This window comes from Petaurus breviceps, unplaced genomic scaffold (assembly GCF_028583685.1).
Source record: "Petaurus breviceps papuanus isolate PSGF00001 unplaced genomic scaffold, PetGlider_PUasm1.0 551, whole genome shotgun sequence".
Classification (NCBI taxonomy): domain Eukaryota; kingdom Metazoa; phylum Chordata; class Mammalia; order Diprotodontia; family Petauridae; genus Petaurus; species Petaurus breviceps.
In genome coordinates this window covers 8,079,764-8,103,259 of record NW_027186372.1, presented here as the reverse complement: position 1 = coordinate 8,103,259, position 23,496 = coordinate 8,079,764, and the positions used below count along the sequence as shown (strand labels likewise).

Below are 23,496 nucleotides of genomic sequence, written 5' to 3'. Positions count from 1 at the left end.
TGTGTGTGTGTGTGTGTGTGTGTGTGTGTGTGTGTGTGTGTGTGTGTTTGTGTGTGTAAGGGTTATGGGATTTAAAGATCTCCCATGCCCCATGGACGTGCTGACATAGCAGAGCAAGAGAAAGTGAAAAGCCAAGCTAAGGGTCCTGCGGTTGGCAGTTGGCGGAGGTTGCCTTTTTTTTTTTTTTTGAGTTAGGACCCCTGCTGAGCACTGCCAGCGGCCGGAGCTGCTGGGAGCAGGACTTTCTGCTAAGGACTCCTGCTGAGGACTGCCAGGGGCCGGAGCTGCTGGGAGCGCACTTCCAGGACGCTGGGTGGTTGCTGTGAGTGGGGAGAGGAGGACCTTTGCCTGAGGTAGCCTGTTCTGTTTTAAAGGCTTGAAAATGTGGGTGCTTTCTACTTTATCTACCTGTGCCAATATCATAACTACTCTGAAGGCTTTCACTTTCTGGTTTTGGGACTCAGTCTTTTGGTATCTTAATAAATTTTCTAGTTTATTTCCCCAAATGGCAAACCTGACGTATTTTGTGATGGATAATTATATCAGCATATTTGTAATCTCTATAGGCATTGTGAATATGGCATTGCTGATACAGTGTGTGAAGTGTCTGAGGCCTGAACCAAACTCAGGTCTTCCTGACTCTGGGGCCGGTGCTTTACTCACTGCGCCATCTAGCCACCCCCAACTTTCAAACTCTTAAATGACACTTATCATGCGCTTTCCATTGGCAAGGTCTCTGGTCTCCTTGCCGCTTGTCAGTGTGCTTCCTAAAATGTAGAGCCCCCAAAACTGGATGGAATCCTCTTGATGAAAACTCTCCAGGCCAGAGTATTATAGGTCCTGACACTCAAACATGGATTTTTTCTTATGGAGACAGAAACAAACACCATTGGCTCATAATGCTTGCCGTCCACTAAAACCTCTGAGTTATTTTTACCTGGGATCCTCTTTGAACTCATATTCCAGACAGGAGAAATGATACTTTAAAATACCCTCTGCTTCACTAGTGCAGCTTCTGTTTTGATGACTGAAAAGTCATTTCTAGATATGAGAGAAACAGACAGATATATGCATGTGTACATGCAGAACAAAAAGATACTACCTTGTCCCTGTCGAGGGACAATAATGTGTAACATGTACATAGTATGCTGCATAAAGTCAATTCCACTGAGGGAGCAATCAACCAATCAATAAACATTTATGAAGGGCCTTCTATGTGCCAGACACTGTACTAAGCTCCGGGGACACAAAAAGAGGCAAAAGATAGTTCCTGCTCCCAAAGAGCTTACTATCTAATGGAGCAGAAGATACTACAAGGGAGAATGACAGCTTTAAAGACAGGGAAGATGTGACTGCCAATTGTGAGATAGCTTTCAGCATACTCACCTTACAATACTCATCAATGGGAATCAGGCGTTTGACAGCTACATCCCTGATGTGGCTTCGTCTGAAGAGAATTTTGCCTAGAGTGGGTGAGACCAGGACACTGGTGTCATTAGTTAATATTTAAAATGGAAATCCGGAAGCGTTTTATACTTTATAGATCATCTCTGTGCACCCTCCTAATAATTCTGTGCTCTGTCAATGGAGGGGGAGGAGGTGCTTTAGAGAAATGGGACGAAATTAGTTTGATATGGAAGAAGATATTGGGAAAGGTCTGAAAAAAGTACAGAGAAGAGAGTCTTCTTTCCCTTTTCACAGCCCATGTCACCAAGTCTTCATTCTAATGACCTTACACTTGGCCAAATACCCCTCTTATCTGCAAAGGTCATACACCGCTAAAATTCCTTCTCCAAAGAACACGGAAGAAAAGTAGAGTAAACACAACCACACATGCCTTGCAAGAGAGGCGAGGAGACAGATTGAAAAGAAATATGAAAATATTAACCAAAATGTTCAGGAAAACAGAAGCCCTCTTACCTGTGTCTTTTGTCCAATAGCCTCCCTGTCCCTACCCTACCCCACACATACCGAGGGCAAAATAAATAAATATGATTAGTAGAAACATTTTTTAAAAAGCAAGTTTTACAACAGAGTAACTTAGGCATCTCCCTCAATTACCTTAGTAAATTAAACAGTTGTATAATCATCCTTTAAAATACAGAACAGATGCATTCCTGAGAAAAAGTGCTTATGATGTGAAATTCTGTGAATTGAATCCTATCTTCTCATAAATTTACATTGAAAAATTAGGGACGTAGCTCTAAAGATAGTTTAGCACTGTGAACTCAAGTTCATTCTATAAACTCAAATTCTAGCTCGCCTCCTCTCTAATGCAGCTTTAAAACCTTTGAATAAATCACTTTCTCCCATAAAATGGAGAACATGAATTTCCTAGCAAATGGAACCATCCCATTCCTTGTGAAAAAAAGGATGGAAGGGGATTGAGAAGTGGGTTCCCAGAATCCTTCAATGTAAGCAGCTCAGGGAAGTCATTATTATGAGAATAACTTACATTTCTTTAACAACTGACAGTTTACAAAGTGCTTTCCTCATAATCATCTTGAATGGTAAAGCAGTATAAATATCATCTCCATTTTTACAGATGAGGAAAATAATTTTAAATGAATCTCCCAAGGCTGCACAGCTAATAAGTGATGGAAGCAGGATTTGAACACAGGTATTTTGATTTCAGAGTGTAGCGGCAACCACACTAGCATACCCAGGATATCTGCTAGCACAGGTTCTTAGATCTGCTTTACTAGGAAGGATAATTATTCAAGGGGTCAACAGTTTTTTTTAAATTTACATTTATTAGTTTAGGGGAAAAAGTCAGCACCTTGAATTTCAGAGAAAATCCAAACAAAGAAAATAGAAAAAATCTAAACAGAGAAAATACAAGCAGAGAAATAAAGACCAACAGACAGGGCTTTGACTGCCTGAATCAACTGTACCCTTTACATACATCCCTGGATCAAGAGAGCCTTTGCCTCTAAGCAGTTGGGGAGCTCTGAACATAAGGGCACTCAGAATCTTGACCAGGGAATCACAAGATCCTTCTCCTACACACACTTCTCAGAGCCAGAAGGCATCACAACCCTGGTGACTCAGAGCCTAATTAGAAATTAGCAAAAGGTGTGAAAGTCTTCCTATAAACAAGCTTCCCTTAATGGGCTCCATGTGAGGCCTATTAATGGGCAGGAAGATCTTAAATCCCTTTAACAGTACACAGAGGCAACTAAATGGCTCAGTGGGTGACTGGAGTCAGGAAAAGCTGAGTTTAAATCCAGCCTCAGACACTAGCTGTGTGACCTTGGGCAAGTCACTTAAGCTCTGTTTGCCTAGGAGACAGCCAGGTGGCTCAGTGGATAGAGCAATGGTCCTGGAGTGAGGAAGACCTGAGTTCAAATATGGTCTCAGACACTTACTAGCTGTGTGACCCTGGGCAAGTAATCTACTAGAGAAGGACATGGCAAACCAATCCAGTATCTCTGCCAAGGAAATCCCACGGACGTGATGGCCTATGGGGTCATGAAAAGTTGGACCCGACTGAACAACAATTTTGACTTCAAAACCAATGATCTGTCAATGCTGCCACACTATAGCTAATGTCATCTCCCCTCTCAGATGGCTTAAAAACTCCTCTCCCCTAAAACCCCTCAGATCAAATCAAATCCATTACATGCTTCACCAATTTAACAAATCCATCACCAGAGGTGCCTCACTCATGTTCAGGCCTTCATTTTATTGGCACTACTTGTCTACAGGGCTTTCGTCACAGACTCATTTGTGAAGGGCTGACTGGATGCCCCCCAGTTTTAGAGCCATCGCATTTGAGGCCCCAACAAGGAGAGCACAGTAGCATGACTTTCCACCCTTTTGTAGGATCAGTTAGGCTCTTTGCAGTAGAATTGTTGCTTTGCAAAGAGAAGCGTTCTGGTGGGAACTTGTGGGTTTTGTTTTCCATGGTGGAAGAAGGCCAAACTGTAATTCTTATTATTCAAGCCATGCCTTCGGCCAAGTTAGCTTTTCCAGCTCTGGTCAGAATGGAAAATTGCACAGGGCTGCTCCCCCCTCCCCCGCCCCTTTTTGGTGCTGGTATCAGACTTGCTCTTGGTTTGCTGACGCTAGTCTTAGAGCTTGGAGGGTGAAGTCAGACCTCTGCTTCATCCCTGGGAAACAGAACATTTCTAGAGAGCCCCCCCCCTTCTCTTGGGCTGCAGGAAATGCCAGTGGGGAGGTTGAGAGGTGACATTCTAGAGGGTCACACTACATATGGGGGTTTGGAGGACCGAGGGGATTCCATGAATGAAACAAGTGGTCACTGTAGCTTTTACAAAGAAGTCCAGTTTCTGGAAACGGTGGTGACAGTAATTCTTGGGTGGGGGTGGGAAGCCCATGATCAAAAAACTTCAGGAGGTCAAAGAAGGTAGTACTCTCAACTCCAAAGACCACTATGACTGTTCATTTTTATCCAGTAAAGTTGCAGTCATCTGCTGCACTGTATTCTAAGAATATGTGGTGCATGCCTGGAATCCAGTGAATCTTTTTCAGGTCGACTGAAGCTAAGCATAATTCCATATAGTCTAGTATACCCATCAGGGTTGTTATATGGAGAAAATGAAATAATATTGGTAAAGGTGCTTTTAAACCTTAAAGCAATATGTGAATGCTAGCTATTATTATGATCATTATTGCTGTTGATAGGGAAATAGAAGGAATGTTGCACAAGGATAGAATACTGGGCTTGGAGTCAGGAAAATCAGGGTTCAACTCTGACCTTGGGTTTTAGTTTCCCCATCTGTAACTTAAAGGGGAGGGGACTGGTGCACTAAAAGATTCCTCAGGTCTCTGCCAGCTCGAAATCATAATCCTAAGTAATGAATTTACAAAATGAGTGAACCTGGGCAAATCACTTAACTTCTAGGTGCCTCTGGCAACTCCCTAGGGCTGATCTCTTAAACTGGGGTCCTATAGTCTGCATGGCTATCTTGGGGCCTGTTTTTATAGTAGGCCATGAGATAAGAATGGTTTTTACATTTTAAATAATTTTTATTCCATTTTAAAATGTCAAAATAATTCTTAGCTTACAAACAGGTAGTCAGGAAGTCGTTTGTCAATCCCTGTCTTAAATCATAGGTTGCAACTGGTATTGGGGGAGGTAGCTGCTACCACTGGAGATGTACATACTGATGAAATCAAGTTTGAATAAGAACTGGGAAAGGAAGGTCTCTATTCCTGCCCTAGAGGCTAAAAGAAAAGAGAGGAAACATTCTGCTGGGTCATAGTTCCAAGGCAAAAACTGATCTAATACAATAGAGGGGCTGGGGTCCTCTTGTACAAGTTGGGCAGAATAGAGGGGAAAGAATATTGAATCTGAATTCAGAAGATAGAGATTCGAATCCTGGTTTGGCTGCTCTCTTGCTAACCTGCCCTAGGTCTCAGTTTCTGCGACTGAAAAATGAGGTACTCTTTTTGTGCCATTTCTTCAGTTTCTTTGCGTCTTTGCTTCATTTACATCTTGAGGAACCTGGTGACTCTTGCACACGGTGTCCAGTGAGACCATGAGGTAAGGGGGAAGGCCTTAGGGACTCCTCCTCTCTCTGAGGCTCCTGAGAAATAGAGCCTGCTTGGACTGTTTGTTCTTTTTGTTTGTTCCCCATTCTAGGGGCTGGGAGTGGAGTTTCTCATCTTATGTGTCAAAGAGAGAGCCATAGAATACAAGAATTAGAATCCAGGCTGGGTTTTGCTTTGAATGTAGCATCTATATTCAAGGAGCAAAGAGTGACTGAAAACCTCCAGGGATGACCGTTGGGACTCCAGCCTAGCAGGAGTACTCATCTGGCAGCAGCACTGCCTTTGGATGAAAATGTGGTGGGCCCACTACTAAGTAGGAATCGAGCTACTTAGAAGCCTAATCTCCATCTTCTCCTCCCACCCCCTAAAGAGATGGTATAGTAAGGACTATGCCCCTAAAGTATTGGGAGAAAATGTCTGTGCGTTTGTTCTTGCTTTTACAAAGGGATATTTACTTCACAAATATAGGAAGGAAAGAAAAGAAATAAGAGAAGAGAAAAGTGAAAAGAAAGGAAAAGAAAAAAAGAAATGTGGGGATTTGACTAGCTGATCTCCAAGGTTCCTTCTAGTCCTAAATCTTATGGTTTAAGTCATCTTCCCCTCAAACAGTCTAGATTAACTGGGGGCCAGATAAATAGTTCTATTGGATTTCCAGGTACTATACTTAAGTTATATTCAATAAAACTCACTCAGCACATGGAAGAAATCTACCAGTTCCGGTAGAGCAGAAAGAATCTTGGGCTAAACGTAAATTAACTTTAGAAGCAGTATGGTATAATAGTCTGGGAACTAGAATTGGAGTTAGGAAGTTCTGGGTTCAAATCCCATGTCTCATATACTCAGCAGCCTTGTGACCCCGAGCACTTTACTTAACCCTTCTGTTCCTCAGTTTCCATGAGAGTACAAACTGAACAGCTTCTAAGGTCCCTTCCAGCTCTAAATCTATAATCTTATGACTTTGGGTCCATGGGTGCACGTCCCCAACCCTGCCAAGCTATAGGATTATGGGCAAATTGCTTACTGCTACTTCTGACCTCACCTCTTTAAGGGTTATAATAATCTCTTAAGTGACAAAACTTTTCTTAATCCCTGTCTTTTTTGGACTTCTCTGCAGTATTTGACACGGTTTTCACCTTCTCTTTGATAATCTCTTCTCCCTAGGTTCTCCTATCTGTCTTATTATACCTCAGTTTCCTCTGCTTGATCTCCATTTATGTCACACTCACTAACCATCGGTATCCCCCAGGGCTCTGTTCATTGCACCACTTGGCTGCTCCTTCTGGAGGAGGCCCTTTCTGGTCCCCCAAGCTGCTAGTGCCTTCCCTTTGATAATTATCTAAATGAATTCACCTCCACTAGAAAGGTACTGACATGTACCTTCTTTAGAATATGAGCTCCTTTAGGAGAGGGACTATTTTTGCTTTCTAAGCAAAATATAACTGGTGCTTGTTGATTTTATTCATCCAAAATTAGGATAATAGGTGTGTTGTAAGGACACAAGGAAATGATGATTGTAAAATTCTTTGTAACCACAAATTGCTATACAAATGTGAGATCATCATCAATGCAAATAACGGAAAGAGTGTAATATGTGCCTTTAGAGCCAATAATAGTATTTTTTTCTGGTACTTGTCTGATAGAACATCCATTTGTTAACAGCAGGGACATTTTTTGTCTATCCCAAATGCTTAACATAATGCTTATCACATATTAGGTGTTAAAGAAATGCTTGCAAAATATACGCTCATAGGAAAAGAAAGCAGTGAGGAAAGGATGATAGCCTAGGTCTCAAGAGTCAAGGGCACTAGGGTCCTAATCCTAGTTCATCAAACACTGTCAGTAGCAAAGAAAGATTTATCACAAGACTCAAGTGAAGGAAAGAAAACAATGAAAATTCATGGGGAAAGGTTGTGCGTATCTTCTGCTACTCAATGGATAACGGTGTCATTCTCTCATATAATTTGTACTTAACTTGGCAGACTAATAACACTGTCCTATCTACACTCTTAATATTTGTTTTTCTGGTCTTCTAGTTCAGATGAACAGAATTATAGGATTTTAGGCCTGGAAGATCATTTAATTAACTCCCACCTTTCATAATAGATGAGGACCGGGTATGGGAGATGATGGATTTGGTAGGTGATGGATTTGGAGTGAAAAAGACTGGGGGGAAAATTCCACATCATACCCTTATTCTAAGCTTGTGACCCTGGAGGAAAGTCATTAAATCTCCCTGAATCTCAGTTCTTCATCTGTAAAATGTCAGGGTGATTAGGTAGCTTCTGAGGTCACTTCCAGTTCTAAATTTATAACCCTGTGACATATAGGCAAGGGAAAGTGACTTGCATGAAGTTTACACAACTCGTGGAAGGACCAGGAATACCACAAAAGCCATCTAGTCTAACTCATGTTGTGGTTTGCTTGCTTCAGTCATGTCTGACTCTCTGTGATCCCATTTGGGCTTTTCTTGGCAAGGATACTGGAATGGTTTGTCATTTCCTTCTCCAACTGATTTTAGAGATGAGGAAACTGAGGCCAAGAAGGTAAAGTGACTTGCCCAGGGTCACACAGTCAGCAAGTGTCTGAGGCTGGATTTGAACTCAGGTCTTCTTGACTCCATGCCCAGCGATCTATCGACTGTGCCACTTAGCTGCACCAATAGTAACCTATACTCAGAAGGAATTCTCACTATAACATTCATGATCAATAAATAGCGTTCCAGCCACTCCTTGAAGAGGAGGAGCCCACAATCTCCCAAAGCAGCTTGTACCATTTTAGTTAGTGAAATTTTCCTCTGTTTCAAGCCCAGTTTTGGGCTAGAATCTTGGTTCTGCCCTTGGCACCAAACAGAATAACCTAATCCATCTTCCACATGACACCCTTTCAAGTACTTGAAATTATCATGCCCCACCCACCCCCCACTCCCGTCCTCCCAGTCCTCTCCAATTAATAAACATTTCTTAAGCACCTACTATGTGCCAGGCACTGTGTGAAGGTCTCTGACCCTAATTCTCCAGGCTAAATAACCTCGGCTCCTCTGACCATCATGGCTGCATTTCTTTGTACACTCTTAGAGCTCCAGTCTCTCTGCTCCTTGTGCCTAACCATTGTTATATGCTTCCATTGTAAGCATCTTGAATAAAAAGATAATCTTTTCACCACACCCCACTCAGGTTTCCTGTGGCACTTTAGCACACACCATGAATGTTAAATATGATACAAAGGTGGCTATGAGTATTCTAGACAGCCAGTCAGGGGCAGAGAGAAACTTCCCAGGTCTGGGCAGAAACCCTGGTGATTTCTTGGCTATAGCATCAAGAAAATATTTTTTCTAAGAAATAACTAGAAGAAAGAACATACAGATTTATAAAGATAGGAGAATTCTCTGCCTCTTTTATAAACTGCTTGCCCAGTGTGCCTGGTTTCAAAGAACAGTTTGTAAAGTATCCTGGGACTCACAAATTCCATTCAATTACAGTAAACAAAAGTCATAAGCTTGAGAAGTCCTGATTATACCCACCTGGCAGAAAGGGAATAATCCTCTGCTTTGGGTCCTTCTGGCCGCCTTCCATAGGAAATTTGTCCAACATCTGCATCTAAAAGGGCAGACACAAGGGGCAGAGGGAACAAGAAAGGTCAACTATTAACTAAAGCAGTCTTGAAAACAATCTTGAAAAAATATCTTACCAGTCTCTTTTTTAAAAAAAGTTTTCTTAGGTCTATTTTTTTTTCCCCCTGTGGAAATGCATGTCTGGAATTGTAGTAAAAGTCAATATGGAAAATATGATTTGATATTTCAGAAAATGGAGATGTTGAGATTCATAACCTTTAAAGAAGACCCATCACCTGGCTATGGCCTCAGCTCAGAAAAGCTCTGACAATAATGAACAAGGCAGTTGTCAAGATCTCTAGTAAAGTTACAGAGTTCTGCTATCTCTGATTACTTCTATTAACAAATACAGATGATTCCATTTGGCATTTAAAGGTCTTTATGATCCAGCCCCCAACCTACCCTTTGAACTTTATTCCAGCATTCTATGATTCAGTCTTTGCACTGTTTGACTCCCATTCCATGCATTCCCTCCAAATCTCAGCCTCTTGGAATCCTAGATTTCTTTCAAGGCTTAGCTCAAGTACTTACCACCTTTTGTCTAATAGGGTTTTTCCTGGTCCAGTAGCTGGTGCCTTCTGCCCCAAAAGATACATGGCACTGCTCTTTATGTGTTTTGTATATAACTATATGCCCCGGGTGTCTCTCCTTTTAGGAAGAGACTTTCACTTTTGACTTTGTAGTCCAGTTACTGGGCATATACGAGACACCCAATTAAGTGCTTACTGATCAAGTAATACACGTAATTTTCACTGTACAATTTTAAAGAAACATATCTAGTGGAGATAGTTAGGCTAAGCCATTCTGAAGCCCACATAAAAAAAACTAATTTTTAACCCATGCCTATCATATAAGCATACTAGTCAATAGAATGTAAGCTCCTTGAGGGCAGGCATTATTCATTCTTGTCTTTGTATCCTGAAACCCCAATAAATCATTACTGAATAAATTCATCTGCTACACGGGTCTTTAACTCTCGGGCCTGAAGTTCGTGTAACACTTCTCTAATCACAGCAAAGGTTCACAAACTCGGTGACTGTCTCCCGAGACTAGCAAGATTCTATATTTAGGAACAACTTACAATGATTCAACTTTCTAGAAAAACTTGGAACCTGAGGAAATTTCATCTCACTGAACCATTAAAGGCCTTTGGAAAATCACTCTTTCAAAGCCCTGACCTCAGCAATTCAAGTTTAGACCTTCTGTGTTTATCTTTTTACTTTGCTCACAAGACTAGCCACAAACCAACGTCAGCGATCACCGATGAATTAATGAATCTCTAACATGAAGCAAATGTATGTGACTGGAAGAGAACTCTATTGTATTACCTACTTTTTTTTCCATTGAAAAAGTATTAAGTTGGGGCGGCCAGGTGGCTCAGCGAGTAAGAGCACTGGCTCCAGAGTCGGGATGACCTGGATCAAATCCAGGCTCAGATACTCAGCACCACACCCAGAAGTAATAACTGGCCATGTAACCTTGAGCAAGTTACTTAACCCAGATTGCTTTAAAAAGAAAAAAAAGAAAAAGTATTAAGTCAATCCCCCAGAATTCAGAATGAGTTTGGAGAGACTCAGTGTAAACATTGTTTCCCGTATCTCTCACCATTTTACCTTGAAAGCAGAGCCAAGGCACCTCTATGGATGGATGTCTGGTTCAACCCATACCCAAAGGAAAATCCCCACTGCAAAACTCTGGAGAAGTCGTCATTTAGCTTCCTCTAAGGAAATTTCCAATTAGGGGAATCCACTTACCTTTTGGGGGCAGAAATTATTCTAATTGTTAGGGAGTTTTCCTTTATATCAAGCAAAATTTACATCTTTGCAATTTGTACCCACTGCTTCTAGTTCTAATATCTAGGACTACTTCCTGTGACTCACTCAAACAAAACTCCTTCCCACTGTATGTTGTATTTCCCTAATGGAATATAAACTAAAAAAAAAAACAGTGTAAGCTCTTGGAGGGCAGGATTTGTCTCACTTTTGTATTTTTTTCCTCTAGACCCTAATACAAAGCCTGGTATACAGTAGGTGATTAATGAATGTTCATTCATTCATTAATTTAAGACCCAGAACTCTTTCTTTGCCTCTCCCAAATAAGATTTTATGAGAAAAGTGAAGAGATTTTGAAGAATCTGAACCAGTCCTAATTAGAATAGTTCTAATTATGTGGTGGTGGATTTTCCCCACAAAGCCATCTTTAAGAGGGTACCTAAATAAAAGATGCTAACATCATCTATAGTCCTTCAGTTGTACAGAACACATGCACAACGTTGTTCATAGTGGTCTTCTTGGTGTCCTTGGTTCCCTGCCCCACTCCTCAAATAAGGGCATGCCCCTTGTCCCAGGTGTGGTCTGTGTCACTTGTGTGAGCTTAAAAAGTTCCCAATTATGGTTCTGTTCTGAACTTTATAAATATAGCTATTTTCCAAATCATATAGGGGAGAAAAAAAATCACCCAAAGCCAACATAAGAATTAAAGATTTGGGTTCTTCATAACTAGAATTAACACAGATTTTAAAGTCAGATGGCCTGGGCCCAGAATTCAGTTCTACAACATACTAACCATGCAGTCTTGGGCAAATCACTTCTCTCTAGGGCTTTATTTCTTCACCCAGCTCCCATGTTTTCTGCAAAAATCTTCTTAAGTGACACCTACATGAAATCTTTCCTAATATCCCCACCTACTAACACTACCTCCACAAAAAAATTTACCTTGTATTTGTTTTTTATACATCTTGTTGATAGGAATATTTATGATAAACTTAATTTATATGCAGTATACATAGGGTGGTCACATATCATTACATTATCTTCTACCCCAAATCCACCCTTCTGAACTTGCCAATTTCTGTGGAGGCTACCGCCACCTTTCTCGTCACCCAAGTCTCCAACCTTATTATACCCAACTCCTTACTTTCACTCAACCCACATATCCAGGCAGTTGTCAAATCTTAGCATGTAAAAAAAATCTTTGCAGCTTCTTCTGCATCTCTCTCCTTGTCTCTCTTTACACAACAACCATGCCATTACAGGTCCTCCTCACCTCTCAAATGGATTGCAAAGGTCTCTTCATTGGTCTCCCTGCTTCAAATTTTTACCCCTCCAATCTACCTACCGAAGTTATTTTCCCAAAGCAAATGTCTGACCAGCTTCTCTTTTCACTCCTCTCCCATTAAACTTCAGGCATGAGGAGCAATCAGTACAAAGGCACAAAGATAGAAAATGGAATATCACATATAAGAAATAGCAAGTAGTCTACTCTGGTCTACTTCTGACCTGCATTTGGAATAGGAAATGCAAAAAAGGGAGTCATGTACAACAGCCTGGAAAGTACACGGCAGCCAGGTTGTTAAGGTCTTTCACTGGTTATCCCTCCTGAACAGTCATCACAAACTTGTTGATCTCAACAAGATGTGATGTCTGGAATATTGACGGTACTGATGAAGACATAGGTCCCGGTTTTGTTTCCACATCTGAATCTGGTCTAACATACAAGCTTCCTGTTGAATCATACTTGCAGACATTGTCAGTTTGAACTGTGTTACACAGAGGCCATTCTTATGGGCATGTGGCAATCAGACTTGTAGAGGAGGGAAATTCTCAGTTTACTAAAATGGGAAACCAAGACATTACTGACACTGAAGATTGAATGGTGATGTCATTTGTACTCTGGTGTTTTGACCACTGGTTCTCGGGTTCATATGGAATTGTTTTAACATATCAAATGACTGCAGTAAAATTCATTGAAATACCCTTCAATAGTTTATTTGTATGTGAATTCAATGCTTTAGATTGTCTTAAAGTTTTTTGACTAATCTCTCAGCTATAGAACATGATGATTTATTAAGTTTTAAAAAATAACATCTTATCTTCAATCTCCCATATTCTCTTTACTGACAGTGATTCCACTATGCTCAGAAAGCTGTCCTTTCACTACTTTTCCTCTGAGTTGAAGTGACTGGTGACCCAACTTGAAGTGACTGGTAACATCTCTACCAGTTTATAGAGGACATGTACTCTTGTGACTGAATATGCAGTTTCTCCTATCGGCCTCTGTCATCACCCAGGTTCTTGGCTGGTTGTTTTCAGCAGTTTATGAAGCTAAGCTTTAGGACTGGCCAAGCGCCTCAAACTATCCATGTCCAGTCAGTGGCTAAAGATGTGGTTTGCCTTCTGATGTTTTTACTTTAAGGCCTCTCTGATGCTACTGAGATGTCTTCCTTATATCGCTAACATAATCGCCTATAACAATATTGTCCATGAGGGTTTAGTGAAAGAAGTCAAAAGATCATAGGCCACAGGTTTCAGTGGTACCAGGTACTTGGACCACAAGACACTTCAACTTAAAGAATATTTTATCCCTTTTACAGTCACATGAGACATGGGACATTGAGGGAATTCCATGTTGGCTAAGACTCACACCCAGATGCCTTATGTCTGGAAGAGCAGGGGCAGAGGCCCCTAAAGTCTAACCACAGAAATTACCTCTGGAAACCAGAAAAATTCCCCAATTTCCCCCAAATAATAAAAGGAAGTGGTCGTGGTAGGGAGAGGACTGGCTCTAGAGGAGGTGAGTCAGTCTGGGAGAGGAAGATGAGAATCGGGGCTGGGGAGGGTGTCACATAAAGGCTGCCACATCACAAGGCTTAAAAGGGAACAGAAGAATACCAGTTCAGCAGTTTACAAGACATAAGCTTGCAGATGAAGGAAAAGTGAAACACTTTGTCCAAAGAAAACAATGTCGCAAGCTGGCGCTAACTCCTGCAGGTGGTTTGTGTTAGTGGCAGATTTGAGAAGGGAGCTCCGAGGAGTTCTCAGGCTGAAAACGGCTCTTCTCGTTCTTTAATATCACAATCCAAATGTTCTGAGCCCAAAGCCCAGGAAGAAGATTCAGAAACCGAGGCAGGGATGGGAAGAAGACTGGGAAAACCTCCACATCGCCGTGGCTCACACATTGAGTCCCTCCTGGACATTCCAACCTCCTAAAAGTGATGTTGAAATGGGTGGCCTTTTTGGTTTTTTTCTTTCCTTAACTTCTCTCTTGAGGAGTTATTTATTGATATATCAAAGGTCCAAAACTGTTGCTGAGGTCAGAATGACCTTGTGAAGGAAAAATCTAGGACAGTGTATGAAGAGGAGTTCCCATTGATTGACTGCTCAGATTCTGCCTTCTGAGACACAGGGAAAGCTGGTTCCTCCAGTCTCTCTCTTTCTTGTAGTTACTGTGAACAATTTCCTAATGTCATCCTGCTCCTTACTCCCACTCCTTATTTCAGCAGAAAAATATCTGCTGAAACCTGAGGGGATGTGGATGAGTGGGAGGAGGAGAGGGGAAAGGGTGTTAAGTAGGGAACTATTTGAATAAATATGGTAAGCACACTTCCCAGGCTAAGTGTTAACTAGACTTAACCTTTCAAAGGCAGGAGCCTGGGAAAATGCTCTATGAGTACTGGTATATTGGGTTTGACGTGTGTGTGTGTGTGTGTGTGTGTGTGTGTGTGTATCTGTCTGTCTGTCTGGGAGAGGGGGTGTTTCTGGCTCTTTGGGCTTTTGCAAGAGGCTGGGAGATCCTTATGCCTGCCCTCCTGAATCTAAAGAATAAAATATTCTTCCCCTCAAGTACTCAGTTTTCAATTTGAAGTCTATAGCTTTTGAGCAGATTCCTCTCACGGGCCTAGGCACACTTGACTGCATTATTGGAAAGAAAGGGTGGGGAGATGAGTTAGTGAGGTACACAGGAGAAGGGAACATGTCTGACTTGTGCTTTGAACTAGATTTAAAACAATAGCTCCTCAATCAAAACCAGTAGCAAGGGCAAATCCGAAAGAATCCTCAGATCACAGCAAAACTTAAGAGGTCAGCAATTAGACAATCAATCAACAAATATCTACTATTCCCAAGCACTGTACTAGACATTGGCAATATACTACAAAGATAAAAGTGAGACAGTCTTTGCTCCTCAGGGGTCTTATATTCTAATAAGGAGGTAGATCACATTCAAGGGAATGATGTCCAGGGAAGGGAGTTTGGGTCTGGGCAGTCACTTGGATTGTGAATGGAGTCTTAGAGGAATAGACTGTCATGTCCTTTCTAGAAAATGGTAGGACTGATTTTATTATTGTTCTGAGAGTAAAAGCAAGAGGTAGAAAGGAGGGAAGGGTCTGTACAGGGCAACAGGCATATGACCAGATGCCTGTGCTGGGCAGGCCTTGGCATGCTGATAAATGACCTGATGGGATGTAGACGTAGCAGGGGTTGGAGTGGAGCACATCATTGACCCCTCCCCTCACCATGGAGTATACATGAGATAGACATGTGGGAGGTTCTGGGGACACATGTAGGCAGGGATGAAAAACTTTTGATGACAGAGCAACTCGGTCTCCTGCTCAACTCTGATGAGGATGGGGTAAAAAAGGGGTGGGTTATATCATAGTATGATGGTCATTAAGTCAGGAATATTGACCTCCTCCTTAAAAGGAGTAACTATTGTTTGGCTTACTCTCTGTCTGCCAAATGTGTGAGCAGCTATGAAGTTTCTCTTTTGTACTCTCTCTGGCTCCTCTTGCCCCTGCCCTCCAATAGTTATGGCGCTACTCACACATGGCAATGGACATATGTGCTGTCCAGGGGTAGGGCCTCAAGGCCACAAGTGGCCTTGAGGTGGCAGGTTCCCCACCCCTGGTCCCAGGAAAACCTGAGCTTGGATCTCAGGTCCCTGACTGTCTCTTCTGCTTTGTATTTCCCTGAGCATGGGTGATCAAATAGTGAACTTGTGATGAATGTGTTCAGCATTGGAGATCAGACCTTTTGATCTGGAGAGTTTGGGAGCTCTGAGTTCCTCAGACAGAATTGACTGGCAGCAGGAGGAATTTTTTTGCAACTTCATCCTTCTTAGAAAAGATGGCTATCATCAGGAGAGTGAGCACAAGCCAAGCACTAGCATGCAAAAACCTTTGGAACTCGAGAGACTTGCTCAAAAAGTGCAAAGCTGAGGTGAAGATGAAATGCCTATTTAGTAGTCCCCCCAAATGTCTCATGTTTCAAGTATCTCACAGGGGAGTATGATAGGAGTTATGGGTTATGATTTCATGTTCGAAGTCTAAGAACTTCTTTGTATAGCAATACACTGGATCACCTCAAAGGAATTCAACTCAAAGGAAAAATGGTAAACAGACAACTTTTTGAGCATGATGGGATCACTGTAGCAAAGAGAACATGGGAGACTAAAGATATGCTATAGCTGTCCTATGCCTGATCGACATTTTATATATTTTATCTTTTTAGTCTCGTTGGAAGGAAGCCTAGATTCAAGCCAAACCCAAGCTTTCAGTGATTTTCCTGAGGTCTCCATGGTAGGAGACAGAGAACAAAAGAAAGCCTACCACTTCTTTGCAGGAGAGGTTCTTCTATGGTCCATATTTAAAAAGGACAACGTTACCCACTGTATCCTCAGCCATCTCCAGTTATCTTGACTTTTTGTCTTGACACTAGACTTTGATGGCTTTGAAGAAGAAAATGAGGCTAATGACTCTGCAAAGCAATGCCTCACTTAAATCCAATTCATGAGAAAGTCAAGACTTCACCTTCCGAAATGTTGCTGGTCAAGGACAAAAAACAACAAGCCCAGAACTAGGGTTCCTCAGTGGGAGAGGGTGTGCCCAGGGACACAGCAGGGGATCCTTTGTTTCAGGAAGTATGACTTATGCTGGTTAGCTGCATAATAGGTTAGGTGACTTTACTCATCCACTAATCAGGACAGCTCAGCCCCAAGGTGGATGGACTTCCAAAGCCGAGAAGTTTAAGGCCAGGAAGAAAGAGACAGTTGACTGAAGCAGTATGGTAATAGTGGAAAGAACTCTGTGCTAGGAATCAGCTCCTAATAGTGCTACTGTGGACATGATTCTTCACCTCTTCTGGTCTCATTTTCCTCATCTGTAAAATGAATATGTTTCTGTTCTGGCCAGAAACTCTGAAGTTCTTTCCCTCCCAAACTTATTCTTTTAGGAAGGAAACTAGGCTATCTTTTGCCTCAGTTCTTACCTAGCCTTGAAATACTGAATGGGAGCTGTCACAGACAAACTGTGACCTGGGAAAGATCTTAACTTAAAGAGGTCAAAGTTTCCCACTGCATCAGGGGCCATCTCCAGTCATCCCGAACTATGTTTTGCCACTGGACTCCAATGATTCTGAAGGAGAGAGTGAGGCTGATAACTTTGCACAGTCCTGTCTTACTTAAAACCAATTCACTTACAAGTCAAGACATCATGATGTCTTCAAGAAGGAAGGAAAAACAACAGTGTTGGGTTAAATGATTTCTAAGGCCCTTTCCAGGGCTATGATTTTAGGTATCAGGCCAAAAGCATTCACTTCTGTACCGGAAGTCATGACATAACCACAAAATCAATACAATGCTTGGGGCTCAAAAGACCTGCCCAGCCTCAACACTGGCATAATATTCTCTTCCCACTTTCCCATTAAAATCATGGAACTGTCCATGGGAACATTCCCATTTACACGGCAGATGTTTCTGACATTTCTCAAACGATTCTGCCAAATGGAATGACATGGTTGGACTCAGCTTTCCATCCACTCCTGAATTCTGTTTGTGCCTGGCTGAATCATCACGTGGAGTGTAGCAAAAGGACACAAAAAAGGCAGCAAAACAGCAGAGGAAAGACGACAGATACTATTTGGACTAGAGCTCCCCTATGGCATGACCCAATGAAAAAGACTAATAGTCAAGAGTTCTGTGTTCTGACCCAGTTCAGTAACTGACTCATTGTAACACCCCCGTGGGCAAGTCATAGAAGCTCAGAGCTGGAAGAAACTTATAGGATATCCAGTCCAAATTGTACTTGACCAGGAATCTCTGGTAAGTGATCATCAGGCCTTCACTTAAAAACCACCAAAGAAGGGGAACTCACTCACTACTTCCCAACATAGTCCATTCCATTTTCCCAGGCAGTCCATTCCATTTTTCAGACTGCCCTAATTGTTAGGAAGTTTTTCTTTGCATCGAGCCAACCTCTGCCTTTATAACTTTCACCCCTTGATCCTAATTCTGCTTTCTAAATCCAGGCTGAATGACTCCAATCCCTCTTCCACATGACAGCCCTTCAAATTCTTGAAGACAGATTGTTTATTCTTTCTGAAGACTTCTCCAGGATGCAAATCCCTAGTTCTCTCAAATGATCTGCTTAAATCCTCTCATCATCTTGAAGTCACTATCTCTTTGGGCCTCAGTTTTCTCATCTGTAAATTAGGAGGCTAGATTGATGGTCCCTTTTTTAAAATTTCCAGGCAATTTTTTTTTACATTTAATTTTGTTTTTTTTCAATCATTTGTAAACAAATGTTTTCAACATTCTTAAAAAAAAATTTAGTTCTATATTTTTCCTCCCTTTATCCCCTCCCCCCTCCTTGAAAAGACAAGTAATTTTACATAGATTATACGTGTGCAGCCATGCAAAACATTTCCATATTAGCCATGTTGCAAAAGAAAACACAGACCAAAAAATCCAAGAATAATAAAGAAAGTCCAAAAAAGTATGCTTCAATCTGCATTCAGACTCTGCCGGTCCTTTGTATGCTACATTTGATGACTATACTCACCTCCAAGGCGGTCCTTCCAGATAGAGGGACCCCAAGTGCTTAGAATAGCTCTGTACCTTACAAGGCATGCCGAGGGTTGGCAACAATCAAGTCTGGCTAAGAAGACTAAAGTTTTAGGCCAGAACACTTTTCCCTTCCCTAATGTGTTTCCTTGGCAGCTCAGCACTCCCTCATGACTACTAACCTCCCAGCTCTACAGAGAGAAGTCCTGAGGGCCCACTTCCAGGCTGTCTGCCATTGGCCTACCATTTTATAACTATGGGCAGAGCTTCAAGCTCTCGGCATCTCCAAGGACGGGCTGGCAGGAATGTTTCTCTTCTGTACTGAAAGGGCTCCATGTGGGTCAGTGGTTAAATGCCTCCAGCCCAGAATAAAAGAAGAATCCCTAAGAGGGGAACTCAGTGGACTGCTGAGATAGCCCAAGAAGAAAATGCAAGTACATCAGGCTGAGGGTCTCCAGCCCATGGCTTAATTCAAATACCTAACCTTCTCAAATTCCTCTGCCAGATGCAAGAATCTGTGTCAAAAAAAAATGGTGAGTGAGCACCTGCTGTGTACACAACATGCATGGATGAGGTTCTGTATATGAAACAAAGTGTATATGACCTCTGCCCTGGAAGAACTCACAAATTCCTGAGAAAGTACATAGGAGACAAATATAAGGATGCCCATGATGAAATTTACAGTGCAAACGAAATGGAACTTTAATGACTCTATAGGGGACCCTCCATCACATAAACTGGATTCTGTGAAATAGACTGAATATCTTCAACTTTGCTCATTTATTCAAACAGGTTTAATGTTATAGGCAAGAACAAGGGGGTGGAGGGTTCCAGGTGCTCCCTGGATCCTCAAAAAGTTCTGCTCTGATGCTGTATTGTGACGTGTAGGTCACCTTGGCCTCTGTCATCAGACTATAGCCGATGGCCAGGGTGGGGAGGGGACCAGTACAATGCTGGAAAGGCTTTGAGTATAGGTGTATTCTCCGCGGACCAGCCTACTAAAGGAAAGAGAAGCCTATTGCCAGTAGTTTAGTGATTTGGTCATGAGGAGTTCTTTGACCATGGCAACAAAAGAAAACATAAAACTGCCCTCAGTCCTCTGTGGCTCCCTGTGGCCTCTGCAGTGATTATGGCAGAACACTGGAAAGGGGGAGCAGAGGATGATAATCACATTTTTTAGACAACCCACAAACTTTATTGATGTGAAACCTTTGCTCAATGACCAACAATTGGGTATGTTATCGGATGAACCAAATTGAATTGATTTTTTGATATCCTTGCTATATACATTGTATCCAAATAAGAAGGAACTTTCAGCTAAATGGAAAAGTGATGGTGCATAGGTTCTCTCCAAAGAGACAAATTTTAAAAATCACATGTAGAGTTGGTTTTATCATGCACCCAAGAGGCAATGAGAAACATCATTTCATGGGACATTTATTCATCTTGTATTGCAGAGCTCTTAACAGGTGTTTGTAAAATGCCCACCATGAGAATAAGTGCAGTTTTTGTATCAATGTTTATTGCACAGGGTAAACAGGTAGGGGAATTCTATGAAGAACTTGGTAAGACCTTCCAAATTAAATCTGCACACATTTTCCTCCTCAGTGATTTCAATGCAAAAGCGCAAAGAGGTGAGGATGGTGAGGAAGAGATTGGGAAATGGGGATCAGGAAAAAATAATGAGAAAGGTCAATGACTGGTAGACTACACAGAGGCTTCAGGCTTATACATTGTGAACGGTGCTGGAAACAGAAAGCACGAAAAAACAACATCAAAAAGTGAAACACATTTTTACAGACAGAACACAACTCATCACTGATGTGGGAATATTATTACCAATGTCCCAAAGTAGCCATCTATTTTGATCTTTGCCCTATAAGGTGATAGTCTACTGAGAGTCTCGGTCCAAGTGTGGTGGCTGTAATCAGATTGCCAAATTGTTAGAGCAAAGAGAAATTCGTACAAAGTTAGAACAAAAGTGAGAGAAAAACATGATTCACAATGAAAATAATTCTACTCTGACCTACTTAAGTTATTTATAATGAAAACTAGTCTACGGACAGAAGAAAAGACAGACACAAACAATAACCATTTTTAGATATTTAACCAGTATAAATCAACTGCCAAAACAAGGAGACCAAAATAGTCTAAAAAAGCACCTTAGCAGTCAAACAACTGAGTAACTTAATAAATGGAGAGACACAGTTTAAAATAGGAAATAAGTTACAAAATCTGGAGGATGATATTAATTGTTTTTAGCAGTTATCACCTTATAAAACAGAAGCAGTAGGAGGAAAAAAATGAATTAAAGTCTGGCAAGAAAATAAATTAAGAAAAGTTATCTGAAGGGCATCTGAGGATAAAGATGGAAGGACAACAAAAAGAGGGAAAATGAGAAAGAACAACAAAGATTTTTTAACAGCCATTTTTTTAAACCATCAAGGACAGCAGAACAATCACATTTCGGCTCTGATATTTCAGTCCCAAGTGTCCTTTCAGAGGACGCAGAAATGGTTCTCTAAAGAGAAGATATGAGAAGCAGCTGGATTAGACCAAATATACATAGAAGAGATTTGTGCTAGGGGATACAATTTTGAAGACCCCCCCCCAAAAAAATTCTGTGACAGATGACAAGAGAGGTGACCTACAACCTACTGATTATTGATATATTAGGTGGAGCATAAAACAGGGAGATGTAAGCACATCCACTGTGGTGTAGATTTAGTAGGGAGGAAAGCTGAAGAGGAATTCCCTATAAGTGATAAAATCCTCCAAATATTCCTCTTTAATTATGCCACTTGCACCAAGCCCTAGAATACTGCAAAGCCTCCTGGAGGAGCTCAACAGCTATTTAAGAGAGTTTGCCCTAAATATCTACATAGGAAAAACCAGAAGAATGCCTATTATCTAGATTATAATATATAGTTAGATGGGAAACCTATAGTGCTTGCCTATTTGTATCCACATCTTGGCCAGATACTGCAAATGGACAATGAGTTTGGCCTAGACTTAAACAGAAAGAGGAGAGTGGGCTGGACTGCCTTTTGAAAATGGCCCCAAACTTCTCTCAGAAACAAAGGTCAATCTTCTTAGTACCAACAATTTATCAGTTGTATAGCTGTGAGTCATAGGAAAACTCTAGTCTACAAAGAATTAAAAATGTATACCACATAAAGGGCAATGGGGAGGTGTATAGTAGAGCAAATAAGGTATTGTAAAAAAAAAAAAAGAACAAGCTGGTCCCAAGGTGGCAACCAAGCATAAGCAGTGGACAGCTCATGCAAGAGACTAATATCCTTATAACATCAGGAGAAAATGAGGAAAGGCCCCAGAATGCTGGGTAACCCATCCCTTCATGGCAAACGTATAAGACAATATGGCCAAGGAGCACGGAGGTTGGATAGGCATGGATGGGTTACAATCTGCCTCACTGAATGTGACGAACATTAATAACAGCACAGACTCACTGGAGTGCAAGTCATCTAAGCACTGGCCAATCCACATGGTTGTGACAAAGTGGTCATGGCTTGTATCACTGCATACAAAAATTCAGTGTAGACGATGGAATCCTTCACAGAACTCAAAGTAATCCTTCAGAGAACATGTCAAAGATGGCTGTTGACCTTAGAGGTCATCTTGTCCAATCTCTTCATTTCAGAGAGGTGAAAACTGAGGTCTGGAGGTGAAGTGACTTGCTGAGGATCATATAATGAGCTAGTGTCAGAACTAGGAACAGAAACCCGGTCTCCTGACCCTTCAACCATGCTGCCTCCCCAAAGAGAAGTGGTTTATCTGGGAAAGATTTATTGAGGAGGTGAATTTTAAAGCAAAGTTAAAGACATGACTTTAAACCAATCTTACAAGTATTTATCAAATACCTCTGATGAGCTCACAAAACTGTGAAGGCAACGTAATTATTCAAATTCTGTTCAATAAACTTTTATTAAGCATCTACTACATGCGAGGCCCTGGGGATACAAAGTAAAATAAAAAACACCAAAAAACAACAGTCTCTCCCCCTCAAAGAATTTATATTCTACTGGGGGCCAAAATATGTGGTCAGAAAAAGAAATACAAGATGTTTCCAAAAGTCTTTGACTTTTGGGACAGCCTGTAAAAGCTTAAAACTGCACCAAGACTTGCAGAATGCCCTATATAAGATAATTTGAGGGTGAAAGGAACATAAAAGGGAGGGGCAATGAGGAAAGGCTTCAAGAAGGGAGACACCACCTGAGTTAAGTTTTGCTGGGAGCTACGAATTCTAAGAGGCAAGAGAAGGATTGTACCAGCAAGATTACGATATAGCTGGGGAGAAGAGAATAATGTGAAATACAGTACACCCTATTACCAAACTGTGACGTGTAGATTGTGATGCTGTCGGAGTACAACAGAGAGGGAGCTTACACAGGGGCAGCGGGCAATGAGGACAGCATTCTAGCAAGGGGAAAAGACTAAAGAAAATCATAAATCCTGGGGCGGCTAGGTGGCGCAGTGAATAGAGCACTGGCCCTGGAGTCAGGAGGACCTGAGTTCCAATCCGGCCTCAGACACTTAACACACACACACACACACACACACAACAAACTAGCCATGTGACCTTGGGCAAGTCACTTAACCCCAACTGCCCTCCAAAAAGCAAAAAAAAAAAAAAGAAAATCATATATCCTTCGTGACCTCTTCCTAGAAAATTACCAAATTCTTCAAAATAAATTCATTCTAATTTTTTACATACATATACACATATACACACA

At 41.5% G+C, this 23,496-nt stretch overlaps 1 protein-coding gene across 1 annotated transcript in view; it reads right to left on the bottom strand.

Moving 5' to 3' along the window:
- The window catches only part of SH3PXD2B (SH3 and PX domains 2B), a 58,503-nt gene extending 49,383 nt beyond the window's left edge, over positions 1-9,120 (bottom strand). The window contains exons 1-2 of the mRNA XM_069102368.1: positions 9,038-9,120; positions 1,387-1,463 (exon numbers count right to left, since the gene is read on the bottom strand). Coding sequence (XP_068958469.1) covers positions 1,387-1,463; positions 9,038-9,113 — 153 coding nt within the window. The 5' untranslated portion in view covers positions 9,114-9,120. The remainder of the gene's footprint in view (positions 1-1,386; positions 1,464-9,037) is intronic.
- Positions 9,121-23,496: the final 14,376 nt, after the last annotated feature.